Consider the following 16,989-nt stretch of genomic DNA (forward strand, 5'->3'; position numbering starts at 1 on the left):
CCAGTTTCCTCCCACAGTCCAAATATGTGCAGGCTAGGTGGATTGGCTATGCTAAATTGCCCATAGTGTTCAGGGGTGTGTGGGTTATAGTGGGTTGGGTCTGGGTGGGATGCTCCAAGGGGTGGTGTGGACTTGCTGGGCCGAAGGGCCTGTTTCCACACTGCAGGGAATCTAGTCTAATCTAATTAGTATAGCGGATGGCGCCAATATAGTCACTGAAGAGGGACTATTCTCCATATCCTGCTACTGCAATTTCTACAACGCAGGAATGTATGAATGATTCCAGTAGCAGCTTGTGATTTCAAATAAAGCTGATGGATTATAACCTGGTGTAGTGTGATTTTTCACTTTGGCCATTCCAGAGTCACAGAGGCACCTCCGCATCATGTAACAGACTTGTTTATTTACTGAAGAAATCTGGCTGAAAAGAAGATCTGACAATTTGAACAGAATCATCTCCACGCCACCGATGGAAAACGATCCGCATTAATTGTTACGTAGCAAACGGACACAAAAGAACCCATAACAGTTCTTATTGTGTGATCTCACTTCAACAGCTCAGTGAAGTGGCGGCATCCAGCTGGTCTCAAGAATATCTCCGTTTTGTTCTTCTAAACTGAGATTTTGTTTCACCGCTGTAACTCTTAACATGCCTCGGTGCCAGACAGATTGCGTCGAATGGCCTCTCCGCCGGGCTTTCAGTAAACTTGGAATCCTCGTGAGTAATTATGCCTGGTACTTTCTCACGTTTCCTCTGATACTTTCTGCTGTTCTGGGTTCGGGCTTTTCTTCTTTACCGACAAATGAAAGCAACGACATCGAGGAGCAATTCACACCCATACATGGACCAGCAAAAACTGAGAGAGAATTTATTAAAAAACATTTTCCAACCACTGATTCAGAAACCTTCTCCGGTCAGAGGCTTTACACAGAGGGGACGTTTGCTTCTTTCATTGCTGTATCGAAAGGTGACAATATCTTGACAACGGCTGCATTTAAAGAGATTTTATCACTTGATGACGATGTAAAGCAGCTCAGCATCAACAATAGACAAGGTATCACATACAGCTATTCTTCTCTTTGTACACGGATGGCAAACTCGTGTTTTGGAAATGAAATTTTAAATATTATAAATCACAGTCTAGAAGCCAACACAAGGATTTCTTACCCTACAATGAATCAGACTTTTATTGGTTTGGCTGTTGGAGGTGTCGACCTAGATGGAAATTATATTAAAAAAGCAAAGGCGATTAAACTGGATTATTATTTGCAAGAAGACAACGATGACATAAAAAATCTCAGTTTGTTGTGGCTCAAGAATTTCCTTCAAGAATTTCCAAACAAATTGAAAAATCAGAGGAGTATTATGGTGAGTTTTTCATGCGTGTCTATTTGTGAAGTTAGTCAGTTCGCAGTCCATGTGGTGGACCGCAGCCATGACCCAGCGTGTTATCAGTTTGTATCATACGAAAGATTATGGGAAATACAACAATAGTAACTTGCATTTATTTAATATAGTCAGCTGTCCCAGGAGCATCACAGAACCATAATCAGGCAAAAATGAAGATGAGGAACAATTAGAGGGCCGAGCAGGAACTCAATCAATGATAAATTCTGAGATAACCAGGTGTCGAGCTGGATGAACACAGCAGGCCAAGCAGCACCAGAGGAGCAGGAAAGCTGGTATTTCAGGTTTGGACCCTTCTTCAGAAATGGATTTCTGAAGAAGGGGTCAGACCCAAAATATCAGTTTTCCTGCTTCTCTGATGCTGTTTGGCCTGCTGTGTTCATCCAGCTCGACACCTTGTTATCTCAGATTGTTCAGCTTCGGCAGTTCCTGCTATCTCTGTTAACAATGACAAATTCTGATGAGTGTAATGATGGGGAATGAGGTACTGAGGTTTAGGAAGGGAAATCCATAGCTTGGAGCCTAGACACCTGAAAATACTGCGTACAAAGCAGGTGCAATTTAATTCCGGGATGCTGAAGAAGCCAGAATTGGAACAGTGCTGATGTTTGAGTCGTCAGGCTGAAGGATGTTACAGAGACAGAGAATCAAAAGATCCTGGAGGGAATTGAAAAGGAGTATGAGAAGTCTAAAACTGAGAAAGGTTTCAGGTTCACGCCATTCATTGTTTAGAGACTTATGAAGGCCCATTCATTGCACCTTTGAAGGACCACTGAAGGCACTTCTGGAGGCAAGTTCTTAGCTATTGGATTTCCCTGATTGGTGAGCTTCCTGTGAATATGAGTTTATCTCCAATGTTGATACTATTGTTCCCATTGAAACCATTACTGTATCTCACCCTGGTACTACAGCTATCTCAAATATAACCCAAAATACTGCTGAAGATGCAAATCTGAAATAAAAATCTTGTGTCTGAGAAAGTTGGCTGATTTGACAGTATTTGTGGCGCAAGTAACAGATTTAACATTTTGAGTCTTCTTCAGAATTGAAAAAAAGCTGAAACTGCTGGTAATCTCCAATCCCTTAACTTCAAGGGATGCGGGTGAATATTTATGGTAAACATTTGGCTTAACCATTTGTCATTTATCAGATCTGCCTGGACCACATGATCCAGTAGGGTGTTTTTATCTGTAAAAATTGCTTACAGTTGCAGATTCGGTGTTAAATGCAAAATGAATCCCCAGTTTATCATTTCTACTCCTCACCAACTGCTTAATCATATTTCCCATACCGCCTTCATTCTAAAAGCAGCTCATTGACTTCTTAATCACTAAACTGCAATCACTCTATTCAGTTAGCTGTGTCACTTCTTCACCCCTTTTCACCTAGCCTATTAGTTCAAACATTCCCCCACACTCAACACTAAATTTGCAAATTTAGTTCTCCTCATGCTGTCTCTTGGCAATGAGACCCTCATCATATTTCTACCAACAAATAATGAACCTGTGGTCCCAATGATAATTAATATTGCTAACTAATTCCTTCTGGCAAATACTATCTCCCTCCTCTTCAGCTCTGTCATCATCACCACCTTCATCGAAAAGAAATCCCTTGACCTCTCTATTTGGTAAATATCCTTATCTCCAACATCCTTTTTCTCTCCCATATTATAACATTACGATGGCCCTTATTAAAGATACAAATTTCACTCTGTATCAGTGACTATAGTAAGCTCTCACTCCTTGCCCTTCTTAACCTCATCTTAAGCCTTTCACAGAGTTAGCCGCACAAGCAATCTGGAAGACATCTGCCCTGTCATCCAGCTGGAAGGATTAGTTTTACCTGATTCTAATGAGTGCGGTTTACATTGAAATAAAGAGCCTTAAAGGCAGGGGTGGTGCAATGGCAATGTCCCTGTCTTTGAGCAAGGAGGCCACTCACCTGAGTTGCATCTGCCTGAGAGTTCTATAACAACATTTCTGAACAGATTACTTAGAAGACTAATTCAAACAAAGAGCTGTGAGTGCTCTTCTGGCAAAGTGGTCGTGTCTCTATGTCTGTGCCATAAAGCTTCAGTTCAAATCTGATCTGCTGCAGAACTGTCATGACACAACAGTACGGTGAAAAATATTTTGAGCAGGTTGATAAAAAATGAGTTCATGTAAAGAGTTCTTGAACTCTTATGACAAGAGGATAGTATTTCTACCACTGAGCCAGGAGGCCTTGAGGTCAAGTCCCAGCTGTTCCAGAGGTCTGTCATAATACATCCGAAAAATATCAACCAAATGGTACCTGAGGGGTTCTGGTCACAGAGGTAGTGCCCCTGTGTTTGAGCCAGGAGGTCTGGGATTATGTCCCACCTGCCAAAGAAATGTGTAATAAAGTGGAGCTGTTTTATAACACATCTGAGCAGGTTGATTAAAATATCTACCTCGTTCCTGTGGCTCTATGGTAGTGTCCTATCTCTGAGTGAGGAGCCCTAGTTTCAGGTCCCACCTGCGTCAGTGATAGAGCCATAGAGTCATACAGCACAGAAACAGACCCTTTTGTTAATGCTGACCAGGTTCATTAAACTGAAGTCATATTTGCCTGCAGTTGGCACATGTCCCTCTAAAACTTTCTGATTGATGTACCTGTCTAAATGTTTGTTAAATGTTGTAATTGTACCCACCTCGACCACTTCCTCTTGCTGTTTGTTCCATATATCCACCACTCTCTGTTTGAAAAATTTTCCCTTCAGATCCTTTTCAAATCTTTCCCTCTCATTTTAAACCTATGCCTTCTAATTTTGGAACTCTCTACCCTGGGAAAAAGACCTTGGCTATTCACCTTATCTATGTCTGACATGATTTTATAAACCTCTATAAGATCACTCCTAAGCTTCCTACGCTCCAGGGAAAAAGACCCCCAACTCATTCAGCCTCTCATTATAACTCAAACCTTACATCCTTGTAAATGTTTGCTGCACCTGTTCGAATTTAATAACATCCTTCCTATAGCAGGGTGAGCAGAACTGTATGCAGTATTCCAAAAGTGGCCTCACCAATGTCCTGGTCCAGCCACAAGAGATGTTTTTAAATAATTAGAGTTGGAGAGGGTTCAATTGAAGGAAGTTTTTAAAAAATCAGAACGATAAAATAGCAGAGTGATAACGGGAACTGCAGATGCTGGAGAATCCAAGATAATAAAATGTGAGGCTGGATGAACACAGCAGGCCCAGCAGCATCTCAGGAGCACAAAAGCTGATGTTTCGGGCCTAGATGAAGGGTCTAGGCCCAAAACGTCAGCTTTTGTTCTCCTGAGATGCTGCTGGGCCTGCTGTGTTCATCCAGCCTCACATTTTATTATCTTGGATAAAAGAGCAGAGTTGCAGGGTAGTGAAGAGCAGAACAATAATCAGAGTGACAGGAACAATCAGAAAATATATGCAGAAATTAGAAACTGAATAAGTAATAACAAGTTAAAACTTAAGGCTCTATATTGTGTTCAAGCACCAAGTTCTTTGAAAGTGGCCTAGGCCCAAACCGTCAGCTTTTTTGCTCCTAAGATGCTGCTTGGCCTGCTGTATTCATCCAGCTCTACATACACTTTGTTATCTCGTTAACACGACATCCTGACTACCCTATTCAAAGCTCTGACCAATGGGGGCAAGTGTGCCAAACACCTTCCTCACCACCATGTCTTGGCATGAGGCCACTTTCAAAGAACTTGGTGCTTGAACACAATATAAAGCCTTAAGTTTTAACTTGTTATTACTTATTCATTTTCTAATTTCTGCATATATTTTCTGACGGTTCCTGTCACTCTGATTATTGTTCTGCTCTTCACTACCCTGCAACTCTGCTCTTTTATCGTTTTGATTTTTTAAAAACTTCCTTCAATTGAACCCTCTCCAACTCTAATTATTTAAAAACATCCCTACAACCCTAGTTGCGTAATTCCCTAGAACACTGATCCCAGCATCATTCAAATGAAGCTCTGTCTATCCCAGTACTGGGGCCAGCTCCCCATGAATCAGAACTCACATATACCACACTAATCTCTGAGCCGCACGTTAACCACTCGAATCTTATTTAATCCATGCAAATAATCCTGAGATTGGTACCTTTATACGCTTCTTTTCAATTTAGATCCCAAGCTGCTTGTAATCCCTCAGCCGAACCTTTTTCCATGCCCTACCTTTGTTGTTAATGTTTACAGCAACCACAATGACTGCATCCTTCCCGTTTCATTTCAAGTTGCTTCCCAACCCAAGGGATGTCCTTAACATGGCAGTACAGGTAGGTAATACAGCCTTTTGGCCACTCCGTCTTTCCTGCAGAAAATGTTATTATACCCCAAACTATGTAGTGCATTATTACTACTAAATTTCTTTTTTCTTTCCTGACCTGAACAATGCTCTTAACCACAGTACTCTGGTTAATTTACTCATTCTCCCTGCAGCCTGTGGCTTTTGAGCACACTGGGAGCAAGGGCCACGTATCGATTGGTGAAAGGCACTGGCTATGGCTCCTCCAAAGCTAAATTGTGAATCTGTGTAGCCACCTCATCCACAGTGGCACCCCACTGTCCCTGACCATGCAGCAAATCTGATGTAATTAATCTAAGCAGTTATGATTGCCTCCTGTAACAGTGTCCAGGTTTTCTCTCCCACTCCCATGTGTCGTAGTGTCTGCAGCTCGGACTCAAGCACATTAGCTCTGAGCCAATATCCTTGAGCAACCAATATTTGTTACAGATGTGGTTACCATGGATTGCTCCAGCTTCCACCTGTTTCCTCATACCACAGCTGCTCAGGATGTTGCTTTCTGAAAGTAATATGACAGTGTTTCTGATCATTACTCGCCTCTGTTCCTGAATTACAGGTTTCCTATTTCACATCAGTAACAAGACAAGAAGAATTTGAAGAAACTCCGAAGAAAATTATTCCTTTGTTCTCTGTCACATATTTTCTTTCAATATTCTTTTCCATCCTATCTTGTGTGAGGTAAAATTCATTTTTTCATTATTATTTATAACATGTTTTCACAGAATACATCACAGAAAAAATCAGTTGTGTTATAGAAGATTATCAAATTTATTTTAAAGGTTGGACTGTGTGAGGAATAAGTTCTGGGTTGCTGCCCTTGGTGTTATATCAGCTGGATTAGCTGTACTGTCAGGGTTTGGACTGCTGTTATACTGTGGGATGAAATTTGCCATTAATACCGCCAATGCACCTTTTCTGATTCTCGGTGAGTAATATTTATTTTAAAAGTACAAGTCTGATCAAATTTCAAATGCATTTATGTAGGACCATTGAAATATATGAACACAGAAGTAGACTATTCAGCCATTATGTTTTGCCACTATGTTACTTAACTCCAAAGGCATTCCTTTGCCCCATATGCCTTAATACCTTTGAAAATTTTATATATCTCAGATTTAAAACTTAATAACTGCCATTTGTGGAAGAACATTCCAAAGATCTATCCTTTGTGTATAGCAGTGCTTCCTGACATCTTTCCTGAATGGTCTCACTCTAATTCTCACAACTGGGCGCCTCATTCCAGAATTTTCAACCAGTGGGAAAAGTTTATCTCCTTTGTATTTTCCAACATTTTGAAGACTTAAAGCAGATCATCCTTCAAGCTTCTAAATTCTAGAGAAAACAGGCCTAATTTATGTACAATAACAAAGGTATAGAGCAGGGTGAACACAGCAGGCCAAGCAGCATCAGGGTCCAGACCCAAAATGTCAGCTTTCCTGCTCCTCCAATTCATCCTGTGGCTCATAGCAAATGAGCCACAGGATGAATTGGAACAGGGGAATGGTGTAGCCCTGAGCCAGCATGATGCGATGCTGTTGGACAGAGAGGTTGAGAGTGTTCTTATGACTTTGCATGGCACTGAGTGTGGATCTCAGGATGCAGCAAGAACAGCTGTCTGTGGAATGTTGGACATCTCGGAGATACCTGTGATCCTGAATGGATTGGAAACATAAGGGATGAAACTTGAGTTGCAATCCACGTGGAGTGAGTCTGAGCCAGAGGCAGTCACTGACAAATGTGATGTGGCTGTGGAAAGGAGTTTTAGCAAATACCTCGTCAAACAGCAGGAGTAACAATGAATTTAATGATGGCGAACAAGAGATTGGAACAGAAATCGTATCTGAGAGAGGAGCACAACTTCTTCAAGGTGGGCATACCTGGAAGACAGGTGGGAGTGTGATAAACACTAAACAAAAAAATAAAAGAACTAGTGGATACTGGAAACCAGACACAGAAACAGAAACAGAAATTACCACCGATGCCAGGCTCACCAATCTGTAGTTCTCTGGCTTTCCCATGCAGCCTTTTTTGAATAATGGCACAACATTAGCCACTTTCCTGTCTTCTGGCACCTCACCCAAGGCTGTCAATGATACAAATATCTCTGCTTGGGATGCCACATTTCTTCCCTGTGTTCCCACTGTTAAAATGCAGTTTCGTTTGGCAGTTAGGAAGACAAATGCAATGTCAGTATTTATTTCAAGAGGGCTAGAATACAAGAGCAGAGATGCACTGCTGAGGTTGTACAAGGCTCTGCTCAGACTGCATTTGGAATATTGTGGGCTGTTTTGTATCCCATATCTAAGGAACGATGTGCTGGCATTGGAGGAGCTCCAGAGGAGGTTTACAAGAATAATCTCAGGACTGAACGGGCATACGGACCAGTTGGGGAATCTGGATCTGTACTGAACGGAGTTTGGAAGGATGAGGGGATTCTGATTCAAACTTACAGGATACCAGGAAGCCCGGATAGAATAGACATGGAGAGAATGCTTCCACTAGTAAATGAGACTAGGATTAGAGGGCAGAACTTTTAAGTGAAGGGTCCATCATTTAGAATTGAGATGAGAAGGAATTTCCTAAAGAGAGAGCTCAGAAGAGCCAGGAGGAGACACGAGAAGTTGTTGGCGGATAGGATCAGGGTAAACCCTAAGGCTTTCTATAGGTATTTAAGGAATAAAAGAATGACGAAAGTAAGATTAGGCCCAATCAAGGATAGTAGTGGTAAGTTGTGTGTGGAGTCAGATGAGATAGGGGAAGCGCTGAATGAATATTTTTCAACAGTATTCACTCTAGAAAACGACAATGTTGTCGAGGAGAATACTGAGATACAGGCTACTAGACTAGTTGGGATTGAGGTTCACACGGAAGAGGTGTTAGAAATCCTTCAGAAGGTGAAGATAGATAAATGCCCTGGACCGGATGGGATTTATCCTCGGATCATGGGAAGCCAAGGAGGAGATTGCCGAGCCTTTGGCATTGATCTTTAACTCGTCATTGTCTACAGGAATAGTGCCAGATGACTGGAGGATAGCAAATGTGGTTCCCCTGTTCAAGAAGGGTAATAGAGACAACCCTGGTAATTACAGACCAGTGAGCCTTACCTCAGTTGTTGGTAAAGTGTTGGAAAAGGTTATAAGGGATAGGATTTATAATCATCTAGAAAAGAATAAATTGATTAGGGTTAGTCAGCACGGTTTTGTGAAGTGAAGGTCGTGCCTCACAAACCTCATTGAGTTCTTTGAGAAGGTGACCAAACAGGTAGATGAGAGTAAACCGGTTGATGTGGTATATATGGATTTCAGCAAGGCGTTCGATAAGGTTCCCCACAATAGGCTATTGTACAAAATGCAGAGGAATAGAATGGGAGATATAGCAGTTTGGATTGGAAATTGGCTAGCTGAAAGAAGACAGAGGGTGGTAGTTGATGGGAAATGTTCATCCTGGAGAGCAGTTACTAGTGGTGTACCGCAATGGTTGGTGTTGGGTCCACTGCTGTTTGTCATTTTTATAAATGACCTGGATGAAGGCATAGAAGGATGGGTTAGTAAATTTGCAGACGACACGAAGGTCGGTGGAGTTGTGGATAGTGACGAAGGATGCTGTAGGTTGCAGAGAGACATAGATAAGCTGCAGAGCTGGGCTGAGAGGTGGCAAATGGAGTTTAATGCAGACAAGTGTGAGGTGATGCACTTTGGTACTAGTAACCAGAAGGCAAAGTACAGGGCTAATGGTAAGATTCTTAGCAGTGTAGATGAGCAGAGAGATCTCGGTGTCCATGTACACAGATCCTTGAAAGTTGCCACCCAGATTGACAGGGCTGTTAAGAAGGCATACAGTGTTTCAGCTTTTATTAATAGAGGGATCGAGTTCCGGAACCAAGAGGTTATGGTGAAGCTGTACAAAACTCTGGTGCAGCCGCACTCGGAGTATTGTGTACAGTTCTGGTCACCGCATTATAAGAAGGATGTGGAAGCGTTGGAAAGGGTGCAGAGGAGATTTACTAGGATGTTGCCTGGTATGGAGGGAAGGTCTTACAAGGAAAGGCTGAGGGACCTGAGGCTGTTTTCATTCGAGAGAAGAAGGTTGAGAGGTGACTTAATTGAAACATATAAAATAATCAGAGGGTTAGATAGGGTGGATAGGGAGAGCCTTTTTCCTAGGATGGTGATGGTGAGCACAAGGGGGCATAGCTTTAAATTGAGGGGTGAAAGATATAGGACAGATGTCAGAGGTAGTTTCTTTACTCACAGAGTACTAAGGGAATGGAACGCTTTGCCTGCAACGGTAGTAAATTCGCCAACTTTAAGTACATTTAAGTCATCATTGGATAAGCATATGGACGTACATGGAATAGTGTAGGTTAGGTGGGCTTGAGATCGGTGTAACAGGTCGGCACAACATCGAGGGCCGAAGGGCCTGTACTGTGCAGTAATGTTCTATGTTCTTTGGCCAGAGGGTGGTGAAATCGTGGCACTCATTGCCACAGGAGGCTGTGGAGGCCAAGTCATTGACTGTATTCAGAGTTTGAATGAAGATTTGTAGCTCCGGTGCTGGCTGTAGATGTTGGTGTGTTCGCCGAGCTGGGAAGTTTGATAACAGATCCCCTTACTTTCATCCCCTTACTAGGTGCCACCCTGAGTGCTGTGGAGCCTCCTGTAAAGTGCAGTTGTCTTGTGCCAGTTCAAATTTATATGGTCAGGTTTTTGATGCTCCTGGTAGGTATCGGTTCCGGCTGTGTGTTGTAATGGTCGGTATAGCGGGTCTAATTCAATATGTTTGCTGATGGAGTCTGCAGATGAATGCCAAACCTCCAAGAATTTCCTGGCTGTCCTCTGTTTGACTTGTCCAATGATAGTAGTGTTGTCCCTGCTGAAAGTGTGGCTTTTCTCATCTGTGTGATTGAAACCGAGGACATCTGGTCGTGTTATTTGCTAGCTGGTGGTCGTGGATGCGCGTTGCTAGTTGTCTGCCTGTTTGTCCCATGTAGTGTTTTGTGCAGTCTTTGTGTAGTATCTTGTGAACCACATTTGTCCTGTCCATGGTAAGTATTCGGTCTTTAACCCTAGTCAGTTGCTGTCTTAGTGCGGCTGCCGGTTTGCGTGCTGTCATGATTCCTCATGGTCTGAGTAGTCAGGCTGTCAGTTCGGAGATGTTTTTTTACATATGTGTGGATTTCCTGTATACTTTTGTAGTGAAGTCTCCATCCTCTTTCTCTTCACCGTCATGTACAGGAATGGGAGTTTGTTGTTGTTTTCCTCCTGTCTTGTAAATGTGATCCCTGTGAGTTGATGAGTTGGTGGGTGTTCGCAATTTCTGTACTTTTCATAATTACAAAAGTGTCGTCCGTGTATTTGATCCAGTGCTTGGGTTGGATCTGTGGGAGGGCTGTTCCAGTCCTTGCATGACTGCCTCAGCTATCAGTCTGGAGATGGGTGAGCCCATGGGAGTCCCATTGATCTGCTCTGTTATCTTGCCGTTGAATGTAAAATGTGCTGTTAGGCGTAAGCCCAGTAGCTTGAGTATACAGCGTTTGTTGATCTCTCCTTGTTCTGTTATCTGTTGTGTTTGTCTAGTAGGTTGGATAGGGTTTCTTTGGCTAGGTTTCTGTCAATTGATGTAAACAATCCTGTTACATTGATCGAGACCATTACTTCTTTGTCTATTTTAGTGTTCTTGATGTTGTCCAAGAATTCTTGAGTTGATTGTATGGAGTGTCTTGAACTACTGATTACTGATACAACAGAAGTTTGAACATCTTTCAACACTCACTCCCTTCACCATCAATGCTCAGTGGCAGCAGTGTGTACCATTCACAAAGTGCAGTGCAGTAACTCACCAAGGTTACGCTGACTGCACCTTTCAAAACTGCAACCTCCGGCACGCAGACAGAGAAGGATAGCAGGTGGGATCATTGTCACCTGTAAGTTTCCCTCAAGTCAGGCACCAACCTGACTTGGAATTGTATCACTGTTCCTTCACTGTCACTGGGTCAAAATCCTGGAACTATCTTCCTAACAGCATTTGGATCTTGTGAGATACTCTATTGAGAGCCAGTGCATATATAGGCCAAATTGTCTCCTTCTGTGCTGTAACTATTCCTTCACTCTACGCTACATTTCTGTGTTCCTGTTATAGACATACAAGTCCCTCATAATCCTTTAGAGGAACATAAGTCTGGCTGTTGATATCAATTGTTGAAGTTCTCAAGTCTGGAATAAAGTATATTACATTATGTCCCTGCTCAATATTCACTTGATGTTATCAGGCAGGCTTGCAAATGCCATTGAAGCTTGTAACTATGAAGTTAATGTCACCATAACCTAGGGGACCATACGTATGCTCTCTCATTAGAGAGAGACAACTGGTGGTGAGTGTAATCTGTGTGCCAGGTTTCAGGAGAAGAGTGAGGTTGAGAAGACAAGGTCTTTATGGTGACTTCAGCTGATGCAGGAATTAAACCTGCACAATTGATGTCACTGACCACCCACCCAGCTAACTGAGCTAACTTATTATACCACATTCCTATATGGAGCAGACTACAGTTATAATGTAGCATTATGTCTGCATTCATTGAAAACATTGCAGGTTAGCCTTGTAGCTAAGTAGAAAGTGTAATCACATTAGGGACACTGGAATACTATCTGCATTTATTTGCAGTATTTGGATTTAATTTCTTTTGAACCTTTGAAATGTAATTTAGAAATTGAGTGCGAGGGCTTAGTGGTATTATCATGAGACTATTAATCCGGAGACCCAGGTAATGTAGTGGGGACCAGAGTTCAAATGGCACCATTGTAAATTTGAAATGTGAATTTGACAAAAATATGGAAATAAGAAACTAATGATGGTCTAATGATGAAACACATTGTTGGTTGTTGAATAAACCATCTGGATCACAAATATCCTCTAGGAAAGGAAGCTGCCACCCTTTTCTGGCCTGAGCCTATATGTGCCTTCAGACCAACAGTAATGGGGATGACTCTCAACTGCCCTCTGGGCAATTAGGGATGGGCAATAAATGGTGCTTTAGCCAGCAACACCCACACTCTGTTAATGAATAACAAAAAATTACAAAATGATAGCTTACATGTTCAGCAGGTAATAGGGAAGGCAAATGGAAAATTGACCTTATCTTCAAAGGGGATGAAGTATCAAAGTAGGGAGGTCTTTTTAAAACTAGAAAATGATGCAACCATTCTATGGAACAAAAAAAGAAGTTTGATAATCATTAATTTCTCATCATGCACCATTCAGATGAGAATGTTAAATTTTAAACGCTTATATTTACAGTCATTGACTGATAATCAATGGTATACTAATTCACCTTCTCTCATTTCTCTAGGTATTGGCGTAGATGATATGTTTGTTATGCTTGCCAGCTGGCAAAAGACCAAGGTCACAGATGAAGTTGAAGATCGCCTTGCGGACACATATGCTGAAGCAGCTGTCTCTGTTACAATCACCACTCTAACTGATGTTTTGGCCTTTTATATTGGCATTATGACACCTTTTCGTTCTGTGCAGTCATTCTGTGTTTACACTGGCACAACAGTTCTGTTTTGCTTCATTTATAACATTACATTTTTTGGAGCTGTTCTTGCACTTAATGGGAGGAGAGAAGCCAGTAACAGGCATTGGCTGACGTTTAGAAAAGTTGAAAGCGATCATGAATCAGAAGAATCTAAATGCTATGCAATGTGTTGTGTAGGGGGAGCTTACGATAGTGAGACTGGTACAGAAATAGAACATCCAATTTATTTCTTCTTTAAGAAATATTACGGTCCATGCCTTACAAACATTTGGGCCAAGGCAATTGTGGTTGTCCTATACATTGGTTATTTGTCCATCAGTATTTATGGCTGTTTAAATATCAAAGAGGGAATTGATCTGAGAAATCTTGCCTTTGATGGTTCATATGTGATTAAATTCTATGATGATCAAAGTGCTTATTTCTCAAAACATGGACCACGTGTTATGGTTGCTGTCACTGAACCCGTGGAATATTGGGATTCCACTGCTCAGGATGAAATTGAAACTTGCATGGGCAGATTGGAAAACAGCTCGTATGTCGATCCTGAGTTGTCAGAGTCTTGGCTTCGTGTGTACATTGATCTATCTAAAAAGATGTCAATGGACATACATGAGAAAAATGCATTCATGGGAAATTTATCTACATTGTTTCAAATTGTTCCTTTATTTAAACAAGACATTAGGTTTTCAGAAAGTAAGCAACAAATTAATGCTTCTCGCTTTTTCATTCAGACCATTAATATAAATACTTCAGTTGCTGAGAAAAACATGCTGAATGAATTAAGAAAGCTTGCAGAGGAATGTGAAATCCCTCTGTTGGTGTATCATCCTGCATTTATCTATTTTGATCAATATCTTGTTATAGTATCCAACACAATACAGAATGTAGTTGTCGCTGCTAGTGTAATGCTGATCGTTGCGCTATTTTTAATACCTAACCTAATGTGCTCTGTATGGGTAACACTTTCCACTGCATCAGTTTTAGTGGGTGTTGCTGGTTTTATGGCTTTTTGGAGTGTCAATTTAGATTCTATATCAATGATTAATCTGGTCATTTGTATTGGTTTTTCTGTGGACTTCTCAGCTCATATTTCGTATGCATTTGTGTCCAGTGACAGCGAAAGTGCAAATGAGCGAAGTGTTGATGCATTATATAGCCTTGGATATCCCATCATCCAGGGAGCCCTTTCAACCATACTGGGTGTGATTGTATTGGCTGCTGCAGCAAGTTACATATTTAGGACATTTTTTAAAATCATGTTTCTTGTCATAACATTTGGGGCCGTTCATGGTCTTATACTTCTGCCTGTGTTTTTAACATTGAGTGCAAGCTGCAGAAAATCAAACAGTGCAAAATCAGATAAGACAATGAGCCTTTCGAAAATCCATGTCTCTTCTGATGAGGCATTGGCACAAAAGATGAGAAGTGATTCAAATACAGTTTTCTAAAAGTAACAAGGAGTTCAGGATTAGGCTATTGGGCTCAATAAGCATTGATTGGGGCGTTTTAGGTAGACAAGATCTCGATTGCCCCAGTTTCCCTATTCCAAATATTCCCAACATCTCAACCATATTGAAACATGAAAACACAGAAGATAGTAGCTGGAGTAGCCTGCTCCAGTATTCAATATGTTCACAGCAGATCGTGGAACGTAACACCCTAATCCCACTTTCCCTCTCATATTTCCTAGTCCCTTTAGCCAAAATAATAATATTGATCTCCGTTGTCAAAACACCTAACGTTTTGACTTCAACAATTTTCTTTGAGCATGAATTCCCCGCACTCCCCACTCTGCGAGTTAAGAAATGTCCTCATTTTAGTCATAAAGTGTTTAAATTATAACCCCTGTTTCTGGACTCCCCTACTGTTGGGAACATCCTTCCTGCATCTAATCTGCCCAGCCCTTATAGAATTTTATAGGTTTCTGTGAGATGCCCCAAATTCTTCCAAAGTCCAATGAATACAATCCTAACTTTTTCAGTTTCTCCTTATACGCCAGTCCTTATAACCAAGTACGGCTATCCTTAGAATTAATTTGATAAACCTTTTCTGCACTCCCTATTCAGGAACAGCATCTTTGTCCAGATAAGGGGCCAAAACTGCACAAGCACTTTCCTATCCAAGTGCACGACATTGAACATCCACCCATGTGCCTCCTCTTCCCATACTGTCCATGGTCCCAAAACATTCCTTCTCAGTGAAGCAGTGATTTACTTAAATTTATTGTAATCTAGTCTATATTCAATGCACCAATGTGGCTTCATCAACACTGGGGAGACCAAACGTGAACTTGATGACTGCCCTGAACAGTTCACGAGCATGCTTTCAGACAGAGCTCTCAATTTTCTTACCATTAACATTTACTCTGAACACAGGGTGTTGAACATACAATCTGCAGGCCAGGGCGCAGTCAATGAATGAATCCTATATGACTCGTAGACTGGTGTTCAAGATAAGAGTCGGTGACCACAATTGGCTCTGCCAGGAGCTGCAAACATAGAGTGTGCTGACTATTTTTATAAAAATTATTAAGAAAGTGTTTCATTCATTGAATATTTACTTCTGAGTTTTACATTTTATGCTGGTACAGTTTGTTGTAAAAACACAATTTTACCCAAAAATAAAACACATTATGGAACCAAAGATGTGCTATAGATTTATCTATCTATACATATTTCAAAGTTTTAAAATGTTATATTTTACAGGTATAAGATTTAGGAGCAGAATTAGGCCATTCAGCCCATCAAGTCTGCTCCAGCAGTCAATTTTGGTTGGTATGTCTCTGAGCCCCATTCTGCTGCCTTCTCCTAAGTAACCCTTAGTCCTTTATCAATCAAGAACCTATCTATCTCCATCTAAAATGCATTCAATGACTTGGCTTCCACAGCCTTCTCCAGCAATGAGTTCCACAGATTCGCCACCCTCTGGCTGATGAAATTCCATTTCCTCTCAGTTCTAACGAACAACATAGGAACATGGAAGTTAGGAGAGGAAGCAGACAATTCACCCCTTTGAGTCCACTCTGCCATTTAACATGACCATGGATGATGTTTTCCTGGTCACTACTTCAATCTTCTGCCTGATCCCTCTAGCTCTTTATCCTGCTTTTCATAGAGTCATTCAGCACAGGAATCAACCATTAGTCCAACTCATTCATGCTGACCAAGTTTCCCAGACTAAAGTAGTCCCACTTCTCTGTGTTTGGCCATATCCTTCTAAGCCTTTCTTATTCATGTACCTGTCCACATGCCTTACATAGAAGCATAGGAGATCGGAGCAGGAGTAGGCCATTCAGCCCTTCAAGTCTGGTCCACAATTCTTTGCGATCATGGCTGATCGTCCAACTCAATAGCCTAATCCTGTTTTCTCCCCATAACCTTTGATCACGTTTGCCCCAAGTGCTATATCTAGTCACCTCTTGAATACATTCAATGTTTTGGCATCAACTACTTCCTCTGGTAATGAATTCCGCAGGCTCGCCACTCTCTGGGTGAGAAATGTCTCCTCATTTCTGTCCTAAATTGTCTACCCTGAATCCTCATACTGTGACCCCTAGTTCTGGACAAACCCACTATTGGAAACATCCAGATAAAAACTGAAAGAACTGTGGATGCTGTAAATCACGAACAAAAACAAAGTTGCTGGAAAAGCTCAGGAGGTCTGGCAGCATCTGTGAAGAAAAAAAATTAATGTTTTGGGTCTGGTGACCCTTCCTCAGATCCTCCCTGCCCAGTCCTG

The 16,989-nt window shown here is 41.5% G+C and overlaps 1 protein-coding gene across 1 annotated transcript; it reads left to right on the forward strand.

Moving 5' to 3' along the window:
• The first annotated feature begins 271 nt into the window (after window positions 1–271).
• Window positions 272–15,831, forward strand: LOC125466994 (patched domain-containing protein 3-like). The gene is made up of 4 exons (XM_048562275.2): window positions 272–1,369; window positions 6,274–6,395; window positions 6,497–6,642; window positions 13,063–15,831. The coding sequence occupies exons 1-4, from the start codon at window positions 650–652 to the stop codon at window positions 14,697–14,699; spliced, it is 2,625 nt and encodes an 874-aa protein (XP_048418232.2). The 5' UTR covers window positions 272–649; the 3' UTR covers window positions 14,700–15,831.
• The last annotated feature ends 1,158 nt before the right edge of the window (window positions 15,832–16,989 follow it).

The sequence above is a fragment of the Stegostoma tigrinum genome, chromosome 2 (assembly GCF_030684315.1).
Source record: "Stegostoma tigrinum isolate sSteTig4 chromosome 2, sSteTig4.hap1, whole genome shotgun sequence".
NCBI classification, from domain to species: Eukaryota; Metazoa; Chordata; class Chondrichthyes; order Orectolobiformes; family Stegostomatidae; genus Stegostoma; species Stegostoma tigrinum.